The sequence below is a fragment of the Ammospiza nelsoni genome, chromosome 5 (genome assembly GCF_027579445.1).
Source record: "Ammospiza nelsoni isolate bAmmNel1 chromosome 5, bAmmNel1.pri, whole genome shotgun sequence".
In the NCBI taxonomy this organism is placed as follows: Eukaryota; Metazoa; Chordata; class Aves; order Passeriformes; family Passerellidae; genus Ammospiza; species Ammospiza nelsoni.
In genome coordinates, this window is record NC_080637.1 from 47,602,756 (window position 1) to 47,630,584 (window position 27,829).

At 47.1% G+C, this 27,829-nt stretch overlaps 1 protein-coding gene across 1 annotated transcript; it reads left to right on the forward strand.

Annotated features, from left to right (window-relative positions):
• Positions 1-11,341: 11,341 nt before the first annotated feature.
• EMP1 (epithelial membrane protein 1) lies at positions 11,342-25,949 on the forward strand. The gene is made up of 5 exons (XM_059472518.1): positions 11,342-11,494; positions 22,530-22,647; positions 23,320-23,422; positions 23,527-23,667; positions 24,268-25,949. Exons 2-5 carry the CDS (start codon positions 22,570-22,572, stop codon positions 24,429-24,431), a joined length of 486 nt encoding a protein of 161 aa, XP_059328501.1. The 5' UTR covers positions 11,342-11,494; positions 22,530-22,569; the 3' UTR covers positions 24,432-25,949.
• The last annotated feature ends 1,880 nt before the right edge of the window (positions 25,950-27,829 follow it).

The following is a 27,829-nucleotide window of genomic DNA, read 5'->3' on the forward strand; positions in this document are numbered from 1 at the left end:
GTGTAACTGTTTAGATCAGACAGCCAGAGCACATTTACTGCAAGGAAGACTATGTCTCTTCTATCTTCTAAATATCTAAGGAAATCTATGAAGGAAATCTAAGGAAAGTAAAGCTAATAGGGAAAACAATGTTCTCCTCTTTTTAAGATCATTGCCACAATCTTTGCTTACTTTCACTCAAAAGTCCCTTTTTCTGGATTATAGCATGTCCTTAGCACACCAGTGCAAAGAACATTAGGAATGTCCTTAAGAGATGTCAGCTCCTCATCTGGAAGTTTTCTCTCTTTTCCAGCTCATCAGTTCACTTTCCACTTCTGCAATATGTCACCAGTGGTCAGATAATAATATGGGAATTACTGTAGAACAAAACCCCCAAAAATAGCTTTACTAGAAATGTAAGAAGACCTGTGCCAGCCCAGACTGAAGAAGCAGTATCTCTTCTCTTGCAGTCACCTCACTTAGGAAAGAAGTGTAAGAAACAGAGGAAATACAAACTGTGTATCCCAGCCTGCCTTCTCAGCTCCCATCAGCCTGTGGTTTAGGACACTTCTGATGCAGAGGTAACATGTGTGTTGCTGCATTTGACACTCTCCAAAGGAAATACGCTGCACAGATGTGCCCAACCCCTTCATGGATTGTCTTCCACCAACAGTCTGTGGCAGAGTTCCATTATTCCTTGATGCCTACGTGGAAAAGTCCATAGCTTGTTTATTTTAAACCTGTTGCCTAACCAGTTTATCAGGTGCCATTAGTTTTTGTGATATGGAACTGCATGAATGTTAGTTCTTTGTTGACATTCTCCATACCATTTGTGATTCCCTTTCAGGCATCTCTTCTTCGAGATTAGCAATCTGTGTTTACCCAGAAACTTCTCCTACTTCTGATCATTGTTGATGTCTTCTCTTCTCTTACTAGTGTTTCTTTATGCTCTTCAGTGTAGCAACCAGAAGCACTCACAATTTTCAGACTTTCAGCAGGCCATGAAGTACACAGAAGTACAATCATGTTCTTTGTTTCGTCTGTACTCATTCCTTACATTTCTTTTTGGTTTTTTGACCTCAACAGAGCCCTGAGAGACTGTTTTCAGCAGCCTCTCTGCAATGGATCCAAGAATTTCTTTCTCTGCTGGTAGGAGCTGACTTAGAGACATTCAATCTATCTGTACAGCCAGACTGTTTTCTTCCTAGTGGAATTCCCTTGCATTAGCCACCACTGAATTTCGTCTGCCAGGGAGAGCCTAGGCACTCACTGCCAGGAGATTTTCTGCAACCCTTTGCAACTGGCTTTATGTTGCCTCTCTGGGATAACTGTGGGATTCAAGTAAACTCGCTGCTCATGTTCCTGTCCAGACTATTACAAGTGTGTTGAATAACACTAGTGCTACCACAGAGCCCTGTGAGGTCCTTCTGATGAGCTCTTTGTCGAGACTGACCATTTGAAGTGCTCAGATTGGCGTTTGTTTTCTTACTTATGCTCCCATTTACAGAGCTCTCCACGGCCAGGGCCTGCCTCTGAGACTGGTCCAGTGTAAACCAGAGCCTGGCACCAACCCTTACAGATGCAGGGTGTTCAGACAGCAGGTATGTGAGGCCACTCTGTGATAACTAGATCTAGTTGCTTTAATGGCATGGTCCTTAAATCAAAAAAAATCCAGGGATACAAGAAACTGAACCCAGATGCTGCTGGCATCTGTGTCACTGAGTTTCAGGGTATCTGAGGGCTGCATAGGAAAACCAGGGTTACTGCACAAGGAAGGTTGAGGCCATTCACACTGGTGGAGGATCTGCACCATTCCCCTGCAACTGCTCACCTCCATCTAGCAAGAGCAGAATGGCTTAGACACAGATCAGTGGGCCAAGTGTGAGCACAGCACACCCCCCCTCTCCTCTGCCAAACCACAGGCTCAGCCAGGATGTGGCCCTGATTGCCTCCTCTGAAATACCTCAGCTCCTCAACATTCAGCCCCTCAGAATCCCCCAGTCGGGATTCCAAACTGCAGAATGTGCCTTCTGCTGCTGACTCTGCAGCTGCCAAAAACCTCACAGTCATGTGCCCCATGGTTTCAGGTGCCACACTGTCTCCAAGGTGAGAGGGGCCACCTTGGGGGAAAGCAAATAGGAAAGTATCCCAGGCATGAGAATGCCTCTGTGGTTCTCAAGACAGGAATTTCTCTCACACCCATCCCCTCCCTCTATTCCTCCACGCTGCCTTGTGCAGTTGCTGAACCAGCAGCAGCAGCAGCGGGCAAGTTTAGTCACTCCAGCACCTGGGTATCGATTACACCTGAAGGTGGAAAGCAAGCAATCAAAAACAAGGTGTCAGCCTTGCCAGAGGATTCTCCTCAACTCCCAGTTTGGGCCCACTGCCAGTTCTCACCCTGCTGTACTTCAGCATCCCAGCTCTTCCCATGACAGGTGTTTATTCAGGCAGAGGCATTTCACTTTACGAGGCTTCAGGCTTCATGGAAGGCAGAGAATTTCCAGAGCTGCTTTTCCTTGCAGCATTGAGCAACCTAACACCACTGACAGCCAGAACAGGCAAAAAACAGAAGCTTCTTTGTGTCAGGGTCAAGCCCTCCCATTACTTGTTTCTGCCTGCTGACATTTCCCTAGACGGCAAAAGGATTTTTAAATTACAGTGACAAGCCAGCCTGTCTTGTATTAAGAACTCAGCATGCATGGTACCCAGCAAGCCACGGGCTGAGCAACAGCCTGCCTTCAGAGACTGCTCTCCTGGGAAGAAAAACCTCCACAGATCTCTGATTCAGAGCCTCTCAGCTTGGCAACCCTCTCCAGGCATTTTGGGAGGGACACAGGGCATACCCAGTGATCCACACTGGCGAGCAGCATCAGCTGCTGCTGGTACAGAGTGCAGGGGAGAACCTCAGTGGCCACTTGTGTGACTACAGGGCAGGACTGCTTTCCAGCAAAGAGAAAGGCTGGAATTCATGTCTCCAACACAGCCACATATCCTGCTCCCCCAAAAGGGGACAGCAGAGACAACAATAAAACCCCTCTGAGAGAAGGAGATGCACATCAGCTACCAAAGACTTTGCAGCTTTGCAATTTGTCATTGCTGTTTCCATCCTGCTTTCACTCTGCAATCACTTATTTTGGTGGCTGTGGCATGCAGAGATCTTTCTTAACTTACCATACCACACTTCACCATGACCACTCTTTTCCTATGGCATGGAGATGACCTCTGCATGGATGGAGCCATGAAGGTGACAGCACTGGCCTGGAACAAGAGGACAGGAGGCAGCACAAGGAACCCCCAGAGCTGTGCAGCCCATAGATGTTCGTTGCCTGATCGGAGCTGGTCTGCCCTGCCACACTACTGCTCCTGACACATGATGGGGCCATCCTTGCTGTAACATTTGGAGACTTCAAAGGACATCCATACCTCACTTCTCCTCCACCCTGAGTATTTCTCCTACAGACAAAAGGGTTCTGCAGCCAGCCAGATGGAGCTGGTGGTGATCTGGCAGGCATAGCTGTCCTGCAAGTGGTCCATGACTCAGAAGGGCCTCTTTCCCCACCATCATAGAAAACACTGTCATTTTAAGGAGTATAACCAACTATCAGAGCTGTAACACACGTACCACACAGAAGTTCCTAACACGTGTCTCGCTGCCTCTTTAGCTACAACAACAGAAATAGGACACTGGAGTGCCCTGTCAGCTGCCTACACACTGCCTGTCCCAGCACACTCACAGCAGCACTGTGGCAGGATCAGACCCTGCCCTCAGGAGACTTTTGCCCTGTTCTTCTGGAACTGATGAAGATGATGGTGTCTCTTTCTCTGTGCCTCACTTGACCCAAAAACCTCAGCATTCATACCAAACCTGTCCACCACAAAACTGTTGTTGCAGGTTTTTCATCCTGTGCCTCATTTAGCTCAGCTTGATCCCCTAGTCCAATTTTGATGAGTACTATAAAGTAGACCCATTCTCTTGCATATCACAGGAGATGTAACATTTTTTCTCATCAGGGCAGTACCTACAGCTCTAGGGCAAAACTTAAGCTTCAGTCCAAGGTTCAAAATCTGCATTTTTTCAATTCATCTCCAAAAGTCTTTATTCTTCACCTGTGAGTACTCTTTACCTGTATCATGTCCTTTGCTTCAATTCACTAATTCTCACTTCTTGCCACATATCTCACAGGGATGGAGGTGTTCTAACACACCCATCAAATCCAAGCAATCACTTTGTGACATCAATCAAATACAAGCAATCATTTTGTGACCTTGAGATGTTTTGCTGAATTTTGTTCACACTCACAAAACATCATCCTTAATAAGCACACTTGAAATCCAAAAGACCAGGCTTTTCCTACTGTGTGTTTTCTAATCACGCTCAGAGCCTGGAAATGTGGTGAGTGCTCCCTTTCTCTTGCTAGCTCATTTCCTCCCCCATATTCCCAGTACACAGCTGCACAGGGACATGACAACTCTGACTGTGACTGGTATGAAGCTTTCACAGACCATCCAGGCAATTCTTTAGTCCCACCGCACCGTTTGTGACTACACTAGAGAGAGATTCCTTGTCGTAGGATTTAAGCAAAATCTCTCAGAAATTAAAACATTTAGCTTTCACTGTCATTACCACTGGTAGGGCATATCTGGGGGTGAAATATGGCTGTGAGATCTGTGAATGTTGGAGGGACATCAGCATCTGAAGAGCTCTAAATGACATGATCTGTGTTCTTCTGTGCTACCACATTGCAAGCTCTTCTCCAGCTCTCTCTCTTCTGTTAAGTTCCTGTTAAGTTGCTTCCAGCTTTATTTCTCTTGCAAGCTCCAAAGGCTCACACCCTCTGAATAGCTAACTTTGAATTTATTTTCCCCCAGATAATAGGTCTGCATTTTTCCAGTTTGAATCTTGTGTATTATTTCCTGCCCATATCCTGCCTCAAGCACGAGGGAGCCACACAAGCGGTGACTGTACATTACAAAAGCAGAAGGAATGGAGTCACGAAAATTTTTGTGTTTGAGAATGCATAAGGCACAGACAAGGAGCGGGTATGCATGAAGGGAAGCAAAGTATAATTTATTTTTCTTCTCAAAAGTCCAGTCAAGAGCTGGCAAGAAGCAAAGGGGGCAGGGAGCAAGGAAAGAGAGCTTAGTTAAATGTTCGGTCTTTATGCTGTGGTGAGAGGTTTTCCCCCTCACAAATTCTCTCCTTATCACCAGTTTCTTGACACGGTGGCACTGCTTCAATCCCTGATTCACTAATCACAAAAACTGCCATGAAGTCAGTTCAAGTTGTTCTGGTTCTGTCCTGCTGCAAATGCCCTCGGAAGCTGGCCCGCAGTGTGACACAAGTAGATGTTTCCTCTTTCAGAAGGGAACCATTGCTCTGCAGACACAGGAATCATTTCTGTCTCTCTCCCCCTCAGGGAATGAAGAAGCAAACCTAGAGATTTTCCCCTCCCTCTTCCATGCAGGACAACAGAAAGGAGAGAACATCCCAGCCTCCTGCCAGCTGTCTGCACTTTCTTCAGGAACTTGGAGCTCAGAGGCGTTGTCCTTTCTGGCTGCATCACCCATGTTGTTCAGCCCTCTCTGTCCTGCCCTGACCTTGTCAATGTTTAGCTGTCTTTCCATCCTAGAGACACTTTGCTATTTCTTCTTCTTCTTCTTCTTCTTCTTCTTCTTCTTCTTCTTCTTCTTACTATGCCTTGAGCTTGGTGATTTCCCCCCTTCCATCAACCCTTCTCCTCAACAGGAGACCAGTACAGGTAACCACCAGGAATTCTTCCCTGAGCTTTTCTTTCCATTTAGTTGTGAAAGTGATCTGACTGCTTGGTTTGTTAATATGCCAGGTCCCTTTCAGTCTCTGCCATCTATATTTCCAGGCTAGCACTCTTCCTGCATATCTGTAGAGCCTGGGATGCTATAACATTATTTAAATAAAGGCATGCTGAGATTCAAAAAAGCAAGATACTGTGGAGAGTGAGAAGCAAATACATAAGCCTTTATGTGCCTTCCAAACCTTACCTCTGGCTGCAAAAGGAGATTCTACAACATCTGCTCTAAGAAGAAACCCAGCAATCCTTGAGTAGAGCTAACATGCATACAGCACATGGGAGCAGCAGATAAATAAAAATATCCTATTATCAAACCTCAACCACAGCGCAAAGGGCACCCTGCCCTTGCCTTGGCCTCTTAGCCAAGGTCCATTTCTATGGAAAATCAACACAGTTGCAGTCTAGGATGCAGGACAGTCAAGCAGCTAATTCACTTTGTTGTCACTGAATTAAGGAAGAACAGTAAGGCACTGTCAATTTATGCCATTTCTTGGTGCCTGTAGGATTTTTTTTTCCTCTACTAATATGGTAAAACTTGTTGGTGTAGCAATCAGTACTGTGCAGTGCACACTACAACAGTCACAGAAGACAGAGCTAGAAATGAACCAGGAGCAGGAGAGAGCAATAAAGAAAACCTCTTTGCCTGCCAGAATGCATAAGAAAGGCCTTCATGTGCAGGTGGAGAACACCACCAACCACCAACCCTTTGATGTGGAGTGGGAGAGGTTCTTGTGGAAAGTGACAGCTCAGATAGGTCTGCCAGAGCAGAGGCACCATTTGCACCTTATAAGCAAATACCTTTGGCTGAGCTGTAACCAATGGAAAAAAAGAAGAGACTAAGATGGAGATTAAAGTAAGGGAAAATGAAATGGGGACTGCAGTTCTCCTGCTCTTGTAAAAGCAGGGGGAAAACCACCACATTTAGATGGCTCTCGCCATGCCTTCTTTTACACCAGAGCACAGAAAAAAGTTAATTTTTCCAGGTTTGGGTCTCTGTTCCTAGCTCCAGCCAGCTCATGCTGCTTCCTCCATGTGTTCAGAGCCTCAGCCTGAGGATCATGTTCATCCCATCCAACCTAGGAAGCCAAGGCACCTTTGGGCTACCCTTCCCCTGAGAACAAATTCAAACCCCTTCACCAGTTACAAATGGGTTGCCATGAACCCACAGAATCTTCTGCAGCGACCGCAATGTGATTGTCAGACAGTCTCAGAAGCAAGTGCACCCACTGCACAGCAGAATGATACCTCTCCTTCTGACGTAAGAACAAAGTTATGGTGCTTTCCAAATGGGAGGACAAAACTACATTCCAATCACTATGAAACTATGGTAGGAATGATCCGCTTATCTCATGTCTATATCAACTTTTTTAGTCCTGCTAAGAAACAAGGGAACTTTTGGGTCTTCCCAGATGTGATAAGTGAGGTGAGGGGAATGTATTCTGTCACAGATCCCACTCATACTGCTCAAGTCCTGAAGGGAACTATTCCAATTTTTACCTGTTAAAGCTTTGTTACAAACCATGCCTACACAAATGCTACAAACCCAGCGCATTTTCTATTCAATAGCTATCTTGCACTTTCAAAAGATCAGTCAGTCTGGCAACCCTCACTGATTTTGGAAAAGTCATATGTAGATGTTTCTGTGGGTTTTGTTCATCATACAGTTAGCAGAGTACTTAGGACAGAAATTATCCCTGACATGAAAAAAAAAAAAAAACAAAACAAAGCAAACCCACCAACCAAACCAAACCAAACCAAACCAAACCGAACCAAAAAGAAAACCCCATAAAACTCAAAACAACAACCCAACCCAAAAACTAAACTGTAAACAGGAAGAGCTGCATCTGTTCAGTGTTGATTGTAATCCACCCTTTTCTTGTACCATTGAGCTTGCAAAGTCAGCCACCCAAAGTACTGGACATCTAGCAGTCCTTGGAGGGACAGGAACATGACAAGACACATTAGAGAAATGACTAAAACCACAGAGGTGGGACTCCCAATATCTGTTTCCTCAAAACTGTGAAGCTATAAATAAGGGAACCACCGCCCTTTCCTCTCCAGTGGATGCCTGCTTACATTTGAAGCTCTTCACAGTCAGGCGTGACAAATGCAGTTTATCACACGGTCTGAGATTTATCCTGTGTCTCTGCAAATTATTGCATCACGTGGATAATCCCACAACACACACAAACACATCAATTCCACCACTACAGAGCAGTGTGAAACTTGATGGTTTCTATTTCTTTAAACCCACACAGCAGCTGAGGCTCAAGCCTGCCTTCTCCATGTCATGACAAGTGCAGAAGCAGTGAACATGGTACCACTTCCATTTGCCCTGCAACCAGCCAGCAAGATGATGTACAGAGTAGATAGCACATATATGAGAGAGGAACTCTTTAGTTAGAAAGACACGCTCTTGAGACTGAGGAAGGCTCAATATGCAATATGTGCAGATAGTTAGCCAGAAAAGCAAATCCAAATAGCACATTGTTAAATTCCTGTTCAGAGCATCCCAGAGAGCATGGGAACTCAGTTACAGAACTTTTCCAAGTGCAGAGACATCACGTATGGTCTGTTTCTCCTGGCACCCCCAGTCCCTAAAAGCAATCTGTTCTCGATGTTCCCAGCCAAGTCTGACCATGCCTCCCCCACTCCTAACTTCACACCCCATTTCCCAGTCATATCCTCCAATCCTCCTTTGATCTGGGCTTGCAGAAGCTTAGTGCTTATCTAGTGTCATTGGGAACACTCACCTTTAATGCCAAGGGCTACTGCTCACAGACAGTAGTAATGCCTGAAAATGGCAATACGTAGTAATGTCTGGGGCATGGCAAAACAGAGTTACAGCAGCTGCAAGCTGCTTGCTTGGGAAGAGCTTCAGCAAAGGCATGGCACTGTGTGGGAAAGCTTCACCCTCTCATTGCCCATGGAAATGCTAATTCAGATTCTCACTTCTTAAATTCTCATGGCTTTGACCTGACCACCTCCAATTAGCAAACTGCAGGCATTCAGAAAAGCCTGTGAAATGAGTGATGCCTAAGTCAAGGGACACCATGAAGTATGGCATGGGGATCTTAGGCAATTCAACCTTACTGTGTAAAACCTGCAGAATGCTTAAGACTTCTGATCTCATGTTGAGACTTCTCATGTCATGGGTTCTCTTTTGCAGCCTGCCTTGTGGAAACCACACACCACAAAGGAAGAAATTGCTGCAGACACACAGCAAGACCAGCCTCTTCTCTGGATGAGCGGATAGAGCTGGTTCTCCATCACCACACAAAGACCTGTTGGGCTAACCTTTCATCCACAGAAACAGCCACAGAAAACGTGAACAATCCTATCAACTTGAAACTTTGTCCTTCCTTAAGCTACTGGTAGAAGTTCTCTCACTTCTACACTTTTTCTGTATACATATGAAAGGTGGAAGTATCTCAACGAGTTACCAATCTGCCCAATGGAAGCTGAACTCTCCCCTGGCCTCACTGTACCTTGGTGTGAGAGGGTACTCTCTTCTTTAAGCCATCACCTTGCTGATGTGCAGCATTGCTCCCTAACAGGAGCATCTATCCTCACTCCTGTTCACTTGACACGTGCTGTTACCCCCTCATACCCCTGGCAGGTCTAGCAGCAGGGATGAAGCCAGTGGCTGGCAGGGTACCAGTGCTCCTCCAGGGCCACGGTCACAGCCTGTGTGGCCTGCCTGGTTACTCTTCTTTGCTCTGCTGGCTGGGCACCAACACTTCCAGATGGAGAGCTAGGAAGCAAAGCTCCTGTGGGGAAGCTGATGCTGATGCTGCAGAACACCTCCACCTCCCTGTGAAGCCTCTGATATTGGCCATTGCCTGTCACAGCCTCCCAGGTTAGAGAGCAGTTTGTACAAAACTAGTTTGCTCTCTCAGGACAAATAATGCTTTGCCAGTCACAGCTCACTTCATAGCCAGCCCCTTACGGGGCTCCACTGTTGTTGCCCCATGTGTCTTTTTGCTGCAGGTGTTCTGTCTGCTGGGTGACACTAAGCAGTTCTGTGATTGCAGGCAGCTGGTCCCTGGCAGGCGGGCAGTCACTTGTGAACAGGTCTGGGGCAGAGAATACCTCAGCACAGCTGAACTATGGTCAACAGAGTTTGCTTTGAGATCCTGCACTCTAGTACTTTGTATGGAGCTGAGCATTCCTCACTCCAATAAACTCTGCCAGGAGAACAGAGCAGGGGAAATGGATGGTGCAGCTCAATGCCAGCTTCTACTGCAGGGAAAGCAAATAAACTTTCCAAATCAACTCCTTTCCTGAATATTGTATTCATATATATCAACAAGAAGCACATTCTAATTCACAGGTATTAAACACAGTTAGGCTTATTTTATCCTTGAGGAAAAAAGACTGTCTTTATTTTCCATCAGTGGAAAAATTCCCACGGGATGTCTTTGCCCACCATATGTGTCATCTTTGCTGCTGTTTTATCCATAGCTCTTTTCTAAGCACGTTGCTATAGTGTAAAATTAGACCAGACCAGACACATATCAATAACACCATACAGCAGGAATAATATGAAAACCAGTAAGATCTTTTAATCTGTATAGATTTCAAAGAGAACCAGCTTTGTTTTTCAAATAAAGGCAATCAAATGTCATCCTCAGACTTTTGCCAGGTATTTTGTCAGTATCTGCTTATCTCTTGCTGGGCCTTGCAAAGGCAGGGTAGTAGCAGACCGCCAGCTCTATTGCAGTATGGATCGTATTTTAACACAGATGCTTCCTGACAAACTTCTTCCCCTTTCACCCACATCTCAAGCACATCCCTATTCAATCTTGCCTGTAGCATCTATGAGACAACTCCACCAGCCAATTCTCAGCAAATGTAAAGGACCTATTTTTAGAAGTCTTTAAGATGGCAAGAAATGCTGACATCAGAAAACTGTGAATAACAAGCTCCTTATTTCTTCTTCCCTGCGTGCTCTCTCTGCGGAAGCAAACCACCACTATCTGACCAAATCACTCCAGAGTCACCACCAGAGCAGGGCTGCATTTTGAGCATCTCTACTCCTTGATATATTCCCAAAAGTGTTGTCCATGTCAGCCTCACAGGTCCGATTTGAATTCCCCCGTGCTGTCAGCCTCAGTGCCTTCTCTGCATGCAGCACGGGAGGGGATACGGTGACTCACCCAGCCCCAGGATCCCCCCTGCCAACCCACTGTTTGTTTGAGTGATTTTATTGTTGAAGCCCTGTTGCCACATTTGTAACTATACATTTTTTATTTTTTTTTTTTATGACAACCAGAAGTTCAGTTTTATAAACAGATGCTGTTGTGGGCCTCTCTTACTCAGCTGGATCAGCGTCAGCCGTTTTTCCAGGCTGCGGTCTCTGCGCTGCACACTGAGTCACAGGCAGCCCTGCACAGATTTCTTTGAATCGCTGGTTTCCTCCCAGAGACTCTTGACACCCTGCCAACAAAACAGGGCGTAGCTCATTAATTTTATTTTTTTTTTTTTCCTTCTCTTTAAGGCAGTCTGATTCATAGTAACTCCTTTAAAACAGAGTGGAAAGACACCACCCTCCCACACCACCGGAGGAAACTTAAACCACCAGCAGGTCACTCCCCTTCACTCCGGCTCTGCGCTCCGGGACACCGGCACTGCAGCCCAGCACGCTCCTTCTTCCACAGGTGCCAGCACCCGCCCCAGCCCACACGGTAAGAGCTGTTCTTGAAAATCCTCACCAACTATGCTCCCTCAGCGGCTGCTCTCCTCTCCTAACAGCACCAGTCTGCCTTTCTCCTCTGCCCCTTCACTTCTCTTCGTCTTGGCACTCGAGCTGGCTATGGCACGCACCTTAATTTTCATCTTTTGCTTTGAAATCCAGCTGCCTTACGGGGCAAAGGGGCGCTGCAAAGCACCCTGGTTGCAGCCTCGGAGTGCTGGCAGCAGCAATGTTATTTTCACCTCCAGGACACGTGCAGCCAGGCTGCAGGCACGGGTGCCCAACCTGGGCCCGCTCGCACTCAGGAGCTGCTCTGTGCTTTTGGAGTAGCATTGTTGACAAATGTGGAAACATGCCTGCTTGGAATTAGGGCTGCAGGCTCAGTTTTTCTGGCGCTCAAATACTTCTGCTTGTCTCTCTCCCCCCCATAATTAGTTTGCCAAGCTCTAATTTAAAACAATAGCAATCATTCCAAGTGAAGACTGAGAGGCCCCAAAGCCACAGACTCTGGAGTACAATGGAGATAATCTCTTTTTTCCAGGGGCTCTGGCTCCTGAAAGAAGCCAGAAAGAAGCCAAGCCCCAGTTCTGAGCAGAAGGGCCACGTGAAGGGCAGAAATTTGTGTTACGCCTTGTGTGGCAGCACAGCCACTGGAGTGGGGAGCACTGCGAGGGGGAGCGGGTGAATTGCTAGAGCACCAAGGTCTGCTGGAAGGGTGTGTCAAGGAGCTAGAGACACTGATGGGAAGTGTAGGGTTGCAGAGACTGCCAATTCTCCCTCTTCACCTGCCTTTTTTCTACACAACCAGCCCCTCTTTCTTTCCCTCCTCTTCTTCACCATTTCTCTTGTTTCGTCTGCCTGCTGCGGTTTGCATCCTGCGGTCAAATCCGAGCTATTTTTGAGGTCTGCGAAAGGGAGTGCAGCAAAGCCAGTTTGTTGGCACCACACTGGTTCCTGTTGCAGGAACTCAGCCCGCCCCTGCACAGTTTCAGGGGTTTGAAAGAGACTGAACAGTATTTAGCCCAATACAGCCAGGAATGGGTGGGGCTCAGGCTGGGACTGTGCATAATTACTATATGAATGAGCTAGAAGCTGAGCTGACAGTAACTTTTTGGAAAAAGGATAGATTTTGTGAATTTTTAAGTCCCCTCTCGCCCTGCTGCTTGTAGCTCAGTCATGCAGTGGTGCCTTTTGACTAAGAAATAAATGTGTTTGGAGTGGTGGGGAAACTGACTGAGGCAGCGAGTGTTTCCAGGGCATCAGAAACTGGAATGGGAAGAAAGCATTTTTGGAGGTTGTCACTTAATAAGATTAACAACTAAATCATACTGATATTTAAAAAATGCTGTGGCCACAGAACAACTTTCACTCAGAAGCTTTGAATTCCTCAAGGCAGCTTTGAGAGCAGATTTGCCCAGAAACTGCCCACTTGACATTTCTGGATGTAGTGGGATTCTTTTCTGAGCAAACACTCCAGGGAGGTGGGCATGAAGAGTGTGAAAACCTGGAGCCCATTAGCTACTCTTCCTATGATAACAGGGGTTTAAGCCAGCCAAATGCCTCCACCCAGTCCACCTGGGGACTGTGGGCACTGAGGGAGTGAGGGCTTGAAGGCAGGTTATTTCTATTTGCTCCTTTGGATCACAACTGAGGTGCCCTTCTAACACTGCAGTGCCTGGAAGCACCCCTTGAAATGCAGCGTGTTGGTGTGGCCCTGCAACCCACCCACACTGAGGAATTCCTGTCAGTAGGCTCCTGTGGAAGCTCCCCAGCTATGACTAACCACCCAGACATGTGACACACATGAGCCATTCATCCCGGCCACCCCTGTGTGAGAGCCGGGATCTCCACTGGGCACATGCCATCCCCAGGGATACCCCTGACAGCCAGGGAATCCAGCCACACCCAAGGACACATTAATGCAGGAGTGTCTGACCTGGGATCCTGTGGAGAAGCACCAAGTTTGGGAGTGGGTGCCTCAGCTGCAGGGCTGCTAGAGCTCCCCCAGTGAGACCCTGCTGCTGAGGACACAGAGCCCTGGGCTTGGAAAACTGGCCCTTCTGGCCTAGCCGGTGGTCTTTGAGTTTTGCAGTGTAGGAGCGGTGCAGTGCACGCAGGAATTACTGTTTGGCGGTCTGGGGTGGAGCAGAGGTTGTATTTTGAAACAGTTCTGGGAGATTTGCTGATAATAGCCAGCATGTTTTTTGGTGAAAGAGCCACCTCAGGGCCTTGCTTATAATGAGACTGAGGAGATTTGCTGCAAGCACTAATCCTTCTCTCCATTCGTCACCCTCCCAAGCCGCAAGGCTCGCACACAGCACTCAGCCTGTGCCCACTTCTGTTTCCTCAGAGCAAGCAAAAGCAGGAGGGAGCCTGCTTCCACAGCCCTGCCTGCTCCCATGGGCCTTCAGGGGGCCCATAATCCCCAGCTGGCTGGTGGGACACCCTCCTGTGGCACGTTTCCCCTTGCTCAGCCCCAGGTCACTCAGTGCTCCCTTCACTGAGTGCTGCGTGGATGGCAAAGGAGGAGACACCTGATGCTGGGCTGGAATTTGCCCTCAGATGCTCAAGTGCCCTTTAAGGCAGAAATAGCAATACTAGACCCCTTTGATCTCAACAGGTTCCTGTGCCTGTACCTTTCAACAGGGAGGTGACAGCACTGTTACCCAGTGCAACATAAGGCAGGCTGCAAAGAATAGCACTCCGAATTTTTTTTCCTTCTTTCTGTTTTCCAACAAAAAATTAATGAGCTAAAACTAAAAAAAAATTAGATTTATTTACCCTTCCTTCAAGGCAGGGAGCTGCTCTTCCATTCCTCTAAAAGGGAGGGTGAGGAAGGGGATTTCCAATCTTCACATCTGAAGATGGATGTTTAATACTTCATTGGTCTTTTCTGCTGAGGCAAAGCAGCATTCACAGAAAAGGAGGCTCTTCTCTATGGCCCTGCTAGGATTGATAACTAACTCACAGTCATTTCAACAGTGGCTGTAAACAAATGTGCTGAAGCACATCTCAGTTATTCCTGTATTGATCCTCTGTCAGGGCCAGTCCACACCCAGTCATCCCACAGCATGACACAGGATGAAGCAGCAGTTGCCTGCATAAACTGCCCAGAGGGAAATCTGGAGTGCCTCTTAAGCTGCTTTCTGCCATTACACTGCAGGGAGAGCAGCAAAGCAGCACATCTCGGGGCTGCCATCTGGACTGTGATTTCTTCAAACCCTGCTGGGAGAGTTTTGGAAAGTACCTCTTTAGCTAGAGCAGCTTGACAATGAACAAAGGAAACTCTGGCCAAATTTGCAGTTTCATGCATCCTGCTCCTCCTGAACTGTTTTCAGGAGGGCAGAGAGTATATGGAAGGTGCACTCTTGGTTAGACCAAATATAGCCCATGCCTTGTCATAGAAGGGAGGGACAGGTTAGGACAGCTCAGCTCCAGAACCCACATTGCCCAAGGGAGTGACAAGTTTGCCAAGATCATAATTGAGATCTATCCCCTTTACCCTGTGAAAACAAGTCTGTAGCAGAGGCATGGGGAGACACCCATGAGGAGAGCCCAGGGACAGAACTGGGCTGGGTCATCCCCAGTCCTGCAGGAAATGCACTGAACCCTGAGCACTGGGGTGGCTGACACAGGTGAACAGAGACTCATGCTGAAGGCTTAGCCCTTGTGATGCGAGGCCACCTGGCAATATGTTTTTGTATTTGAGGAAATCCAGGGCGAGGACCTTTGTTGTCCTTTTGCCCTTGCAGGGCAGAGTCTGCTGAAGGAGGGGAGTTGTGAAAGCAACCTCCACGACTGGGTCCATTGTCCACATTCTTCTCATTCCAGAGAGATATCTTCCCTGTATTGGCTCCAGCAAGCCTCTGGGAAGGATAGTGAGAGCCTTGGGAGCAAGAGGGGAGAGCTACAAAATGCTCAGAGCCTGGAGCAGGCTGGTCAGAGGGTTGCTGAAGAGCAGCTGCAGGAAGGTGGGCCCCTGCTGAAGGAGAGCCGGGCACATCCCTGGCTGTGGCAGCCTGGGCAGCGGGGCCAGCCTGCCTGTGAGCTGTGGGCTGTGGGCCGGCCTCCAGGGCCTGCAGCTGGGCCAGGGGCTGTGCCCTCAGCAGGGGAGCTCCTGATGCCTCCAGAGCCACGTGGAACATGAACCAGCTTATATCTTACTGATCACAGGTGTGAGGAGCCCTCTGAGAGCCAGATGGGGTATTTTACACCACAGCCATCCTTACCCCACCCTGCACAGAGCACTGACCAGCTCCAGGGTGCACAGCCTCCTCCTGTGTCTGCTTTATTCACATGCTCGCTCCCCCCAGTTCATCTCTTGTGCACTTCAGTTGAAAGAAGGATTTTTCACACAATTTTCTATTTGAATCCTGCACAGTCTTTTCCAAGATGGCTTGCAGGAGCAAAGGCACCCTGAAAGCAAACTGACCCAAAAGCTCAGACTCTTTAGATGCCCCAGTCACACTTTCCTCAGCGTCTCATGGGCCGTGCTTGCATGTTCAGAGGTTTTGCAGTTTTGAGAGACAGACACACTGTAAGATGCAACTTCTTTTTTAGAGTTATCCTCCTTTGGAAAAGAAAAAAAGGAATATCTACACAAGACTGTCTGTGCAAATCACAGGACTGCAGTTTTAATCCAAGAATGCAGCCAAAAGCACAGCTGATGTGGGCTTCACCATCCTTCAACCTCTGTCTAAGTGAGGTTGCAAAGAGAAAAGCAGGAAGTTCCACCACAAGTGATCTGTGTACTTTGCTCATACCTCTCTGTAACCTGAGCTTTCCTGTCAGAGCTGTCAGAGAGTTTCTCCCATGTGGGCACTGCCAGTGTGGCACAGGTAGATGACCCATGCACCCATAAGGAAGCTGTGCACACACACACAGACAGACAGACACACAGAGTTCACAGGGATCCCACAGATGCACATTCCCAGTCATGTGGGGAGCCACACAGAGCTGCAGATGCACACACACAACGCCTCAACACCCAGACTGTCGGTCCTCCCACAAATGCTTCTCGTGTATCTCAGAATCTTGCTGGAGCTCCTGCCAGCATTCAGGGGTCTAATTAACCCACCCAGGGAGCACCCAGCGCTCTGAGGGGTGAGAGGGCTCTGCATGGCGCCTCTGGGGGAGCAGAGGAACCCTTCTGTGCCTCCCTTATCGCTGGGGTTCCCTTCCCACCCTCCCTCTACTCGCTGCCCTTCAGTCCCAGCCCTTCCCTGGGGTGAGCAGTGACAGTGTTTTCCTCCAGCAGCGCTGCTGGCTGCCCGCCAGGCCCCAGGCAGCTGTCTCTTCCCTTTCCCACTACCAAGCCAGCACTGGCGTTTCAGTTGATGTTGTCACATGGCTGAGCACTTGAGGGTGGTTTCTTCTGGAGAAAATGCCAATTTCTCACTGTCTGCCCTAGGAATTCTGATATTTCCCCACTCTTATATGAATCATGAGCATTAGAGCTGGAAAACCCTTATGTGTCATCTTTTGTGACTCCCCTCTGCATCTCTCAGTGAGTGGCGGTTCATCACCAAGGGTGGATTCTTGAGGAATTTGTCAGATCCCATAAGAAATTTTTCACATGCTGGTGTTTCACCCCTCCCTTGGGAAGGCAGTTCCACTGATCTCTTGGAGAGAGAGTGGAATTGATCCATTTCACCAGGAAATGCTTCACACGAACCAGACAAAATCTTCCATTTACTTATTCCATAACTTATTTTCAGCTGTAGCCCCTCAGGCTGGGCTGCACTTTCCTTTTGGCTGACATTAACCTGGTGGTTTTACAGCCTTGCTGTGCCCATGGTCTGTGCTGCTGTGGTCACCACAGCCAGTTCCCATTTGTAGGTGAGATCTCAGTGCCATGAGCCAGAGGCTCCAAGGTCTCGTGTGCCCACGCACGCCTCCTGCCCAGCCCTTCTCCCACACACAGAGTGAAATCTCTTTCCAGAGGCACCAACCTACTCATCAACATGTCTATAAAAAGCATCTGACTTGTAAATTGAGTCAGGCTGGTCTGTCAAAACCAGGCTGTCAACAGCAGTGCTGACATACAGTCGTTTGTAAAAGTCTGGAGTCAGCAAGGACTCTGGAATCATCAGGATCTGAAGCAAGAGACAGAGCAAAAGGTGGAAACAAAGTTTCCTGTTGTTTAAAGTTGTCATGAGCTTTCTAGTAATGTCGTGACATGTCCAAAGTCATCATGCCACTGAAATATCAGAGAGGTATTCACATCTTCGCATACTGTGAAATGGCTCTGGGCACAATGAGGACTGGTGCTTATAACCCACACAAGGACAAGGTGTGCAGTTGTAGCAGGGCTAAGATGCAGTCATGGTCTCAGATCAGTAAAAAGGCATGTGTACAAATTCTGCAGAAGGTTTTAGACCACATTGAGGTTTCCCTTACTGGTAGCAACATGGCAGCATTGCTATTTGTGGGTTGGCTTTGCACTGAGGAATGCACTGGTAACAGAGGTGGAAGCTTGTGGCTGTCTCAAACAATACCAGACAGTTTTTACTTTGTGTCCATTACTGTCCAGTTTTATCCTTCGTTTCCAAGTGGCCTTGGCCCTGATTTGAATCACCAGTATTCTGCTGTGACTCTGTGCCCCTCAGACAGTGGCCAAGACTTACTACTGCCTTCCTTATATTCTGTAGGGGCAGCTGGGAAAGGCAGAATTTCTTTTGAGTTAGTTGTTTTCAATCTATGGAGATTTTTGTTGACATTCTAACTAAAGGCATTTGTTTTTTCCCCAAAAAGCCATCTTTCCATTGTTGAGAAATATAATGTATTGAACTAAAGGGTCCTCAGCTGAAAAATTCACTTTGAAAGGAGTCAGAGGTCACCAGTGTGCACAGGCAGTGCATTTTAGATGTCTTCTTCTCCCTGGAAACTCTAGGGAGCTACGGGATATTGACTGGGTTCTCACCTCAGCCAGCTTCTCTCACAGTACACCTCACCAACTCAGCCTGGGAGAGGCAGTTCCAAGCAGGGACCTGAGCTCAGAGAGGAGGATGGAAATGGAAGTCAGATGAGCTACATCCATTAAGGAATACTTGAGATCTGAAATATTTCAAATTTACTTGAGAGTGCCCTGATTTTTCACCCGAAACAACCCCACTGTTCCAGCAGAAACATCCTGTACACTTACCCCACTTACCATTGCAGTCCTTTCCCTGCAATGCACTTTCTGTCACAAGCAAAGGACCTCTCCCTAATCTGGCTTACCCTCTTGAGTAACTCCCTCCCTATATTTGAGGAGCTATACCACTGGCCTTTATCATGTCTCCAAGTGGCACTACACATTCCATCCTGATCCTTTGCTGGATGCAAACCAGGGGTAAGGACTCACTTCTCTGTATTGCCCTCAGACAGAATGTCCAAAACACTTAGGTAGACAGAGGGGTGATTCTGGTGGCAAAAATCTGCCTGCATGAGAAGGCTTTGTCTTAGTTTTAGGCACTAGATAGTACCAGCCTGCTTGAGCTGGAACTGGGGTGCAGCAGAGCTGTGTGTTGTTCCCCAACATGTGTACTCCTGCATGGTCAGAAATAGTCTGTACACAGCTAAGAGTCTGTCATGCTTATCTGCAGGTTTTTTGTGCTGAAGGCTTCTATGGTGATTCTTATTCATGCTTACTGTTGGTGTGGCTTGTTATTTCCCTTCATCCATCACCCCATGAAAAGGAAAGTCCATTGTTATCAGCACAAGATCTTCCCTTGACTCATGCAGGCTGTTCAGTACATGCATGACCTTCCCCTCCCCACCAGCCTGCCCTGCCCCTAGTCCTTCTACTGTTATGTCTCATTGCTTTTTTTCGTGGCTTACTTGGGGTCTCTCCTCTGAAGGATGCTTGGGGAAGACTCACAAATTGTTTGCTTGACTGTTTCTTGAGAAGCAGTCCTAAAACTGACAGTGTCCTGAGCACTTAATCTTTCAGGGTTAAATTATTGTGGGGTTTGAGAGCTTTGGGGTGAGTCAGTGGAAAAAGCTGGCAGCTCTAGGAAGGCTAAGACTGACTCATAGCCCAGGAAGAGCCTGAGGAACTCCAAATGCAGCTGCAGCTTAGGTAGGGGAATGGAAGAAAAGGCATTTGCATGCAATTTTGTCCTATTGCTCCAGCAATGTGACCCCACCCTGTAGTGGAGAAAGATGTCTCACACTTAACAAATGGAAACGGTATCCTGTCAGTCCCTGATGCTCTGCCAGTTTCTCTGTCTAATGGGAGGAAATGTCCACGCCACAGCATCAGAGGCAGAAGTGAATCTATTTCAGTGCCATTCCTTCACCCACAGCTCCTCTGGGATTGTTCTCTCGTGTTTTTTTTAACAGGCAGAGAGAGATGAAGAAAAGGGAAAGCAAATGAATACAGAGGGAGGCTTGTGCTTTAACTCACAAAGAATCAAAACTGAGCTGTGAGGACATATCCCCTGGGGGAGTTTGCGTTTGATATCGTGTGTATTCAGGGAGAGGTGCTGACGTTCTCAGGAAGTAGGTGCACTGAAAGCACCTGAACTAACACTGCTCTCCTGCAGTGCTAAAATAGGCAGAAAAGGCAAAGGGAATAAAGGATTTCAGTTTTTTTCTTCGAGTATTGGTCAAAGTCCTGGGTGTGGGGTCATGATTTTGGTTTTTTATTTTTTACATTGTAAAGTAACATTTTATCCCTCATTTTCATTTCTGAATGCAAACAAAAGATGCACTCAAAAGGACTGTTCTAGTCCTTAGGATGTCATGAAAGTAGGTTTTTAATCTTTCAAGTAGAAAGCTTTGTTTGAAGCTTCCTAAAAAATAATAAGAACAAAAAAAAAGCTGAATGAGATTTTAAAGAGGCCATGGAAAAATACATCCATCTAAGAAAGAAGAAAGTTTAGCCACTGTTTAGTAAAGGCAAATTTCAGAGCAGGCAAATTTGTCAGTTTGGTTTATGCTAGTCAGCACCCTATAGTGTCAAAAGCACTTGTTAAAGTTTGTGTAAGAACCAAGGTAACAAAAAAAAATAAAGAAAAATAAAGGGAAGTAGTCAAAGGGACAGAAAGATTTGACTCAAGAATTTGCTGCAGATTTGTCACTTAGTCATGGCAACAGCAATAGTTTCTAGTTTGAGTTGCAGTGGTGATATCTGTATCAGTCGCCATCCAGCATTTTGAAACTCTTGTTCCTTTTACAATGGAAAGAAGGGGTTTAACTCTTAGGTTAAGTGTGTTGATGTGGTAGCCTGCATATACCGTTGAGAACCTGAATTTTAGCAGTGCTGAAATCATAAGTGTCTGTCACTACAGTCAGAGTACGAGTCCTAAGAAGGCTGTGCTTTCTCCAGGATCATCACTAAGGGAGGCACTGTGACAAGAGAGGTCGCAGTGACCAGGGCATCCAGCCAAACCAAGCTCTAGATCACGAGTTTGCCAAGACACCCCAAAGCAGACAAGCAAACCTGGCCCACATTCAGCAAGTCAGGGATTAACATCTCCAGAGAGTTCTCCAGGTGAAGGAAACCTTAAAGTAGACATGATTTGCTGAGGAGATGGGACTAGTCACCAAACCTAATCTGTCTCACTGAAGAGTAGCCTAGTTTGGGTGGGAGCAGTGACCTAACAGAACTGGTTCCTTGAGATCCTAAACTCAAGGAATTCTTCCTGGTCCCCAGCTAATGCTGAACTGGTCAAAGTGCCACTGATGGAGAAGCCCTGCCTACCCACTGTGGTTTGGGAAATGGTAACGAAGCAGTGCCAGGAACAGCTGCAGCCTTTTACAGGAATACCCTCCCACTCATGGCCACAGTGAGAGGAAAGACAGTAGTGGAGTAGGTGGAGTCATCAAGTGAAAAAGACACATGAATGGGACTGTACAAAGCCTTTTGTCACAGTTTGTGTGAAGGGCATCATAAAGTATAAGTGTGTTGTTTCATGACAGTGTTGCCACACCCTGTAAAATGGTGACAGCATCAGACCCTACCTGAGTCACCTGGACCAAAATAACTTGACAGCTAACATTAATCACATGCTTGATACTTCTGAGGGAAAGAGCAGCACAACCTGTCAAACTTTCTAGGAAGCTTACTGACCAGAGAGTGGATTCAAAATGCTTCTGACTGAAATACACTCACTTGATTTCTGTGAATTGTCTGCGCTCATTCTCACAGCTTAGATTTGTTCCTTGTATTTCACGTTTTCAGGTGAGAAGCAATCAGTTTTGACAAACCATGTCATGCAAGCTTTCTAAAGCACATTCCCCTCTCTCTTTCCAATCACATGTTCATCAATGACAGGAAGTCTTAAAAAAAAGTAAAAGTTTGCAGGGTACAGAGGCAAAAATAACCAAAACAAACCAAAGAGGAATTTGCATTACAGGAGAACCTTACTGTGTTAATAAAGTGACCTTCATGCCTCAAGTTTTAAAAGGGAAACAGGCAGTTTTCGTTGCAAACCTGGGCATCTTCCCCAGCTCCAGAAAACCTCATGGCATTTCTGTACTATCCCCTTCACTTAAAGGAGTGGTTTGTGGAGTAGTGGCCACCCCTCTGGCTCACTCTCCACAACTACTCCACAGCTGAGGCACCAAGGAGCCCACAGTCCCCCATTCCATACCACTTGCCTGTGACCCAGACCAGTTGGAAGAGGCTGAGACACCAGAGGAGAACAGGAAGAGAAGAATCTTTCCTGACCTCTGTGAATCCCATGGGCAAAACCTCCTCTTCCTAGAATATATGCCTGGAGTATGGCATTTTTACTTTACATTAACACACATCAATCTAAGCAACCTGTGTATATATTCAGGCTATTTTTTAAATGCCCCCAGGTTATCTACCCATGCTCTACATCTCCTCCCATATTGGCTCCTTAATCTGTGGGCTCTGTTTAACTTCTTGAGCAGATTTTGACTAAGTTTCTAGTGGCTTTTTTTTTTTTTTTGGTGATTCCACATTTCCAGAGTGAACCTAAGATCAGCCTGGGTTTTTGCATGTAAACAAATCTTACGGCAATGCTGTTCTTTGACTCTCTTCACATCCTGCCTCTGTTCTTGTTCTCCCTCAGAGCTCTCTGTGTCGGTGACACCACCTAGAAAAGACCCAAGATGTTGGTGCTGCTGGCTGGTATCTTTGTGGTCCACATCGCCACTGTCATCATGCTCTTTGTCTCCACCATTGCCAACGTAAGTGGGCTGCCCTGGACGAGGCATGGCTGTCACCTCCCGCAGACAGCCGGCCTTAGACACGGCTGGCAGGCAGATCAGGGGTGGGTTCTCAGGTGAGGGTGGGGAACACCCACTCGTGGCCATGGGGAGAGAGGCTGTTCCCACCTGGCGCATCCAGCAGTGCCGGCACTGTCCCCCCAGCCGGGGCCAGGCTGTTCCCACCTGGCGCATCCAGCAGTGCCGGCACTGTTCCCCGGCCGGGGCCAGGCTGTTCCCACCTGGCGCATCCAGCAGTGCCGGCACTGTTCCCCGGGGCTGTTCCCACCTGGCGCATCCCACGCCGAGGGGCGCGGCGGGCCCATGGGAGCTCTGTGCCCAGGGGGATCCCTGGTGGCGCTGCCCGGGCCCCCCGCCAGCCGTCGGAGCGCATTTTGGGGTCCCCTCGCACCCGCCTCGCACAGGAGGAGAGTCAGGATGACCTGGGGGATTTCTCCACGATGATTGGAACAGACCTCACGGTGTTTTGCCCAGTCCACATGACTCCTGGCACTGGAAGCCAGTGTCCCACCTGTCCGGTGCCGACGTTTCTGGGCAGTTGGCCTACTCGTGCTCGCTTCATGGTTTAGTCTGATAGAAGAGTAAAGAAGCTTTCCTGCCCCAAGACACAACCTCTGTTCTATCCTGTTTCAGGTTTGGATGGTGGGTTCTTCTAACTATGCAACGATCTCGAAAGGACTGTGGCTGCTGTGCAACAGGACCTGCACTGAGCTGCCAGTCAGCAGTCAGGATGAGGGTAAGTTACAGCCGCATTTTCGTCGTGGTGAATCACAGGACGTTGATGAGCACTGCCGAGACTGAGTCCTGACCTTCTCCAATCCATTCTCTGTGTTTTGACAGCTTCCCTCAAAGCCGTGCAAGCCTTTATGATCCTCTCGATCATTTTCTCCGTTGTGGCGCTTGTCCTGTTCATTGTCCAGCTGTTCACCCTGGAAAAAGGCAAACGTTTCTACATGACCGGAGCCGTCATGCTGGTTTGCTGTGAGTATGCACCTGCACACGGTGCCTTGGCTCCCTGGGTGTGTCCCACTGCCTCTGTGAACACAAGTAGCCACGTATGGTCACCAGGGGAGGTTGTCAGCCAGTAAATGTTTCCAGTGGCCCAATTTTTGTTACAAAACAAAGCACCGGGGAATGGGAAAGTGTTGGGTTGGGATTTTTTTGGCTGTATATAATGAAAGCATTTCCAGATTTTCATTAGGAAATCCCAGTGGGTTTTGCAAAAGACCATTGAAAAACAACAAAAAGGATTCAAGTGTTTTGGGGAGCAGGGGAATAAACAGTTAGCTACTGCACTTGGGATTCAATACGTAGCACCAAACTGTCGTCAGATCTTATTACTGATTTTCTCCTAACAAAGGTTTATTCCTCATGGCACCCACTAAACAAGCCCCAAGTGTCTTATGTCATCACAGCTGCACAAGATATCCTCCACAAATAAGCCTAATGGGCAGCAGCTCCTCTCTCATATGGCACAAGACGTGCATTACAATCTCGGGGGACAGCAGCACTTCAGAAGTCCTGCGGCAATGCTGGTTTCTGTGCGTTTTCCAACTCTCTTTTCCCTCTTCCTTCCCACAGGGATGTGCATTCTGATTGCAGTCTCCATTTACACAGCTCGGTTCACAAGCACAGTGGCGTTCGCCACAAATCCTCACCATGGCTACTGCTTCATATTGGCCTGGATCTGCTTCTGCTTCAGTTTCATCATCGGCATCCTCTACCTTGTTCTTAGGAAAAAATAAGGCTGATGGGTGTCCAGGGGAGAGGGTTGGCTACTGGGAGTGGGGAAGAATTACTCTGCTGAGAGGACTGTTGGGCCAATAGACAAAACCAGCCACCATCATCACCATTGCCACCGCAGAAAAATCACTAACAAAGCTAGAATCCTCAGAACCTCCTTCATCAAAGAGAGGGAGAAACAACTCCTACTGATCTAGCACTTCTGGGGCTAGAAATCTGCAAGTGACCCAGACAGCTCTTCTCCTTTTCTGCAACGTTGTGCCATACCTTCACAAAGCTTCAAGCTCAGCAGTGATGATTAAAGGGCACCACATGAACAAGGGCTATATCTTTTTCTCTTCCTAGAGCCCTTCTCACTTACATTTGAGTGTGCCTTGTGGGTAGGGCAAGTGAGGATTATGACCCCTTTATTTGCCCATTGATACAAATGGGATGGGCCTTTTGTTACATTTTTAAATATATATATATATATATATGCACATAAGAGAATGCTAAAGACATTAAATTGAGAAAAAAACAATAGAAATTGAATTAATTTTGTATTAAAAAATCTACAAAAATAAGGCAGCAAATTTTTTTGCTGTTCTGTTTTCTATTTGATATTCCCATGATTGAATAAGATACAAGTAGGAATGGCAAATATACAGGCATGGATGATGGAGAGAGAGAGAGAGAGAGAATAGAGGTAAAGATATACAGAGGTTCTTAATTACAGAGGGTGCAGTTGCTCAGTGGTACATATGCAGGGAGGGAACCACCGGGATGTGTGTCAATAATCTTCTGTTCACCTCCAGAACATGGTAACAGCACTGCTACATCGCAGATCCTTACGGAGACAAGTCCTTATGTGTAGGCAGGGCTTTTTTCCTATATCATCATCTGGTATATGATATTAATTGAGTGCCCCACCTTGTGACAAAGCTCATCTGAAAAGCAGATAATGGTTAGCAGAGGAAAGTTATTCCCTAATGAGAGACTAGGAGAGAGGAAGAAGGGCTTGTGAGTTTTGCTCCTTGCTGCACAACATTAGGCCAGCCACTTAACCCAGTGCTTTTCATCTGCCAAATCCTTCCATAAAACTAGCTACCTCCCAGGGTTGCTGAGAGATTCTGAGTCCACTCTGTAACACAAGGTCCCCATGTGAAAGGCTGGCATAGGAAAGTTAGGCACTGGTACTGCTGCAACCCACTAATTTCTGTTAGTTTGAAGAATCTCAGTCACAAGAGGCATTTGCAAGAGACTAGGTCAAAATTTCCTGTGACTCCATTCACATCTACAAGGTAGAGAGTATAAAAACCATGTTAGTACAGATTGTGCATGGATGCTATTTACCTCTCTCTCTCTTTCTGTTACATTTTCTTCTTATGTAGACTTTATCAGTTTGGTGGATATATTCTAGTACTGTATGTTGGTGTTTCATTAACAAAGGTTATTTCATATATAGTCATTGTAAATATTTTTAAATGCATATTTTTAACTTTGTGGGTATAAAAATAAAATCTGATTCCCTTTCTAATAGAGTTTTGCTCTGTTTTGTTTTTCTTTTTCCCCATTAGTGTTTCAGATATTTGTTAGCAGAAGTACTTGCTGTTCTTACTGAGTCTCAGCCCAGCCCTTTCAGACAATGCAGAACTACCATGTTCTCTTGCATACCAGTAGATGAAATTTCCTGTTCTGGAGGGAAGGGGGAAGGAGAAGAGCTCCCAGAGCTCCTGTTTCAGGCTGCCTGCAAGCTCAGGCAGACAGTGTGAGCAGTGGTATCACTCAGTCTCAGTGCCAGGCTTTGCCTCACACTCAGGAAAGCTGGAAACATACTTTCTCACCCTGGCAGATTCTCATCTGTCCCAAAGCAAAATCACCAAGGTATATGCCTGGGTTGATGTAGCTGTTGCCTCTCCAGCGTTGTCTGGCCAAACACCTCTGCAGTTCCAGAGCTTGAGCAAAGAGTCCAAAGCCCAGGACACTAGCAGATCTCAGAAAACTTGGGGCATGATCCTCTGAGCTGTGAGGTAAGATGCAGCAAGAATCAGCTGTGTAGGAAATTTTTCTTTATCCATTAATCTACTGCAGAGAGAGCTAAGACATGCTAATTGCGGGTAGAATGGTGACATGAATCTTCAGGAGCTGAGGTTTAACCAGAGGGGATCTCTTACAGCAGGGTGTGGGAAGGGCTCACAGTGTGTCATGGGCGGACACTTGTCTTGGTCTCAGGAGGTTCTAGGAGTCACAGATTATAGAATATGCTGAGTTGGAAGGAAGCAATCAGGATCTTCAAGTCCAACTCCTGGCCCTGCACAGGCCATTCCAAGAATCACACCATGTGCCTGAGAGCATTGTCCAAATGCTTCTTGAACTCTGCAGGCTTGGTGCTGTGGGCACTGCTTAGTCCTGTGGGCACTGAGTCCTGCTGTTCCTCACGCTCCTGGCACTCCTAGAAGTGCAGGGTAACCAAAGACCAAGGCTAACACCGACAGGCGAGACATCAGCCACCCACTGAGCACTGAGGGAAGTTAGCCAGTTAGCTTGCAGGAGCACACCCACTGCCAGGCTGGTGTCTGTGTCCTGTCCTAGCATGGTACAGATGTGACAATATGATACTCACAGGATGACAAGGCAATGCCAGCCTTGTTGACATGACCACGTCATAGGCAACAGTCTCAGTTTTTAAACAGTGGTCTCCAACAGCATTTCAGTCACCACAAACTGTTGTCACTGATAGCTTACAAAGGATATGAAGGCTGCTGGACACTCTGGGTAGCTTGGTTTGGCTGAAAAAAATCACTTGGGCTACTAAAGGATCAGTACCCTAATGTACAGGTGGAAAAAGTCACTGAGTCCCCTGGCATTTGACAAACCTAGTTATCTGGTCCCTGAAGCATAATTCATTCCAAATGAGACAGTCTTTGCTCCACACCAAGTAGCTCCTGCCACCATCTTCTGAATCCTGTTACATTATGGGCACACAGACATGAATTTACATTTGGCACCACCAAGACAGAACACATCAAACAGAAAAGCAGATGCCAACAAATATGGATCAATTACAAAACATAAGGAAGCAGAAAAGGATAGGAGCAAATAGCACTATTGGTTGTGTCATATGACAGATGTTTGCTCAAAAATCATCTTCAACACAGCCTGAAGTGACCCTGACCCAGTGCCACATGGACTGTTAGACACAAAGTCATGTCACTCCTGCAAGAGCCATTACAGGGATTTCAGGGACCAAGCTTCACAAGGCCCAGGTCCACAGCAGAGTCCTTGGACTAGGAAGAGAAGCCTTTGAAAGAGGAGAAAGAGGGAAAAGAAATTCCCATGCCTGAGGTTCAACTGCAGAGCAAAAGGATTCCCTCTTCCCTGGTTCTTTTCTGCAGGTCACTGCAAGAGAAAGGTGTTTGAC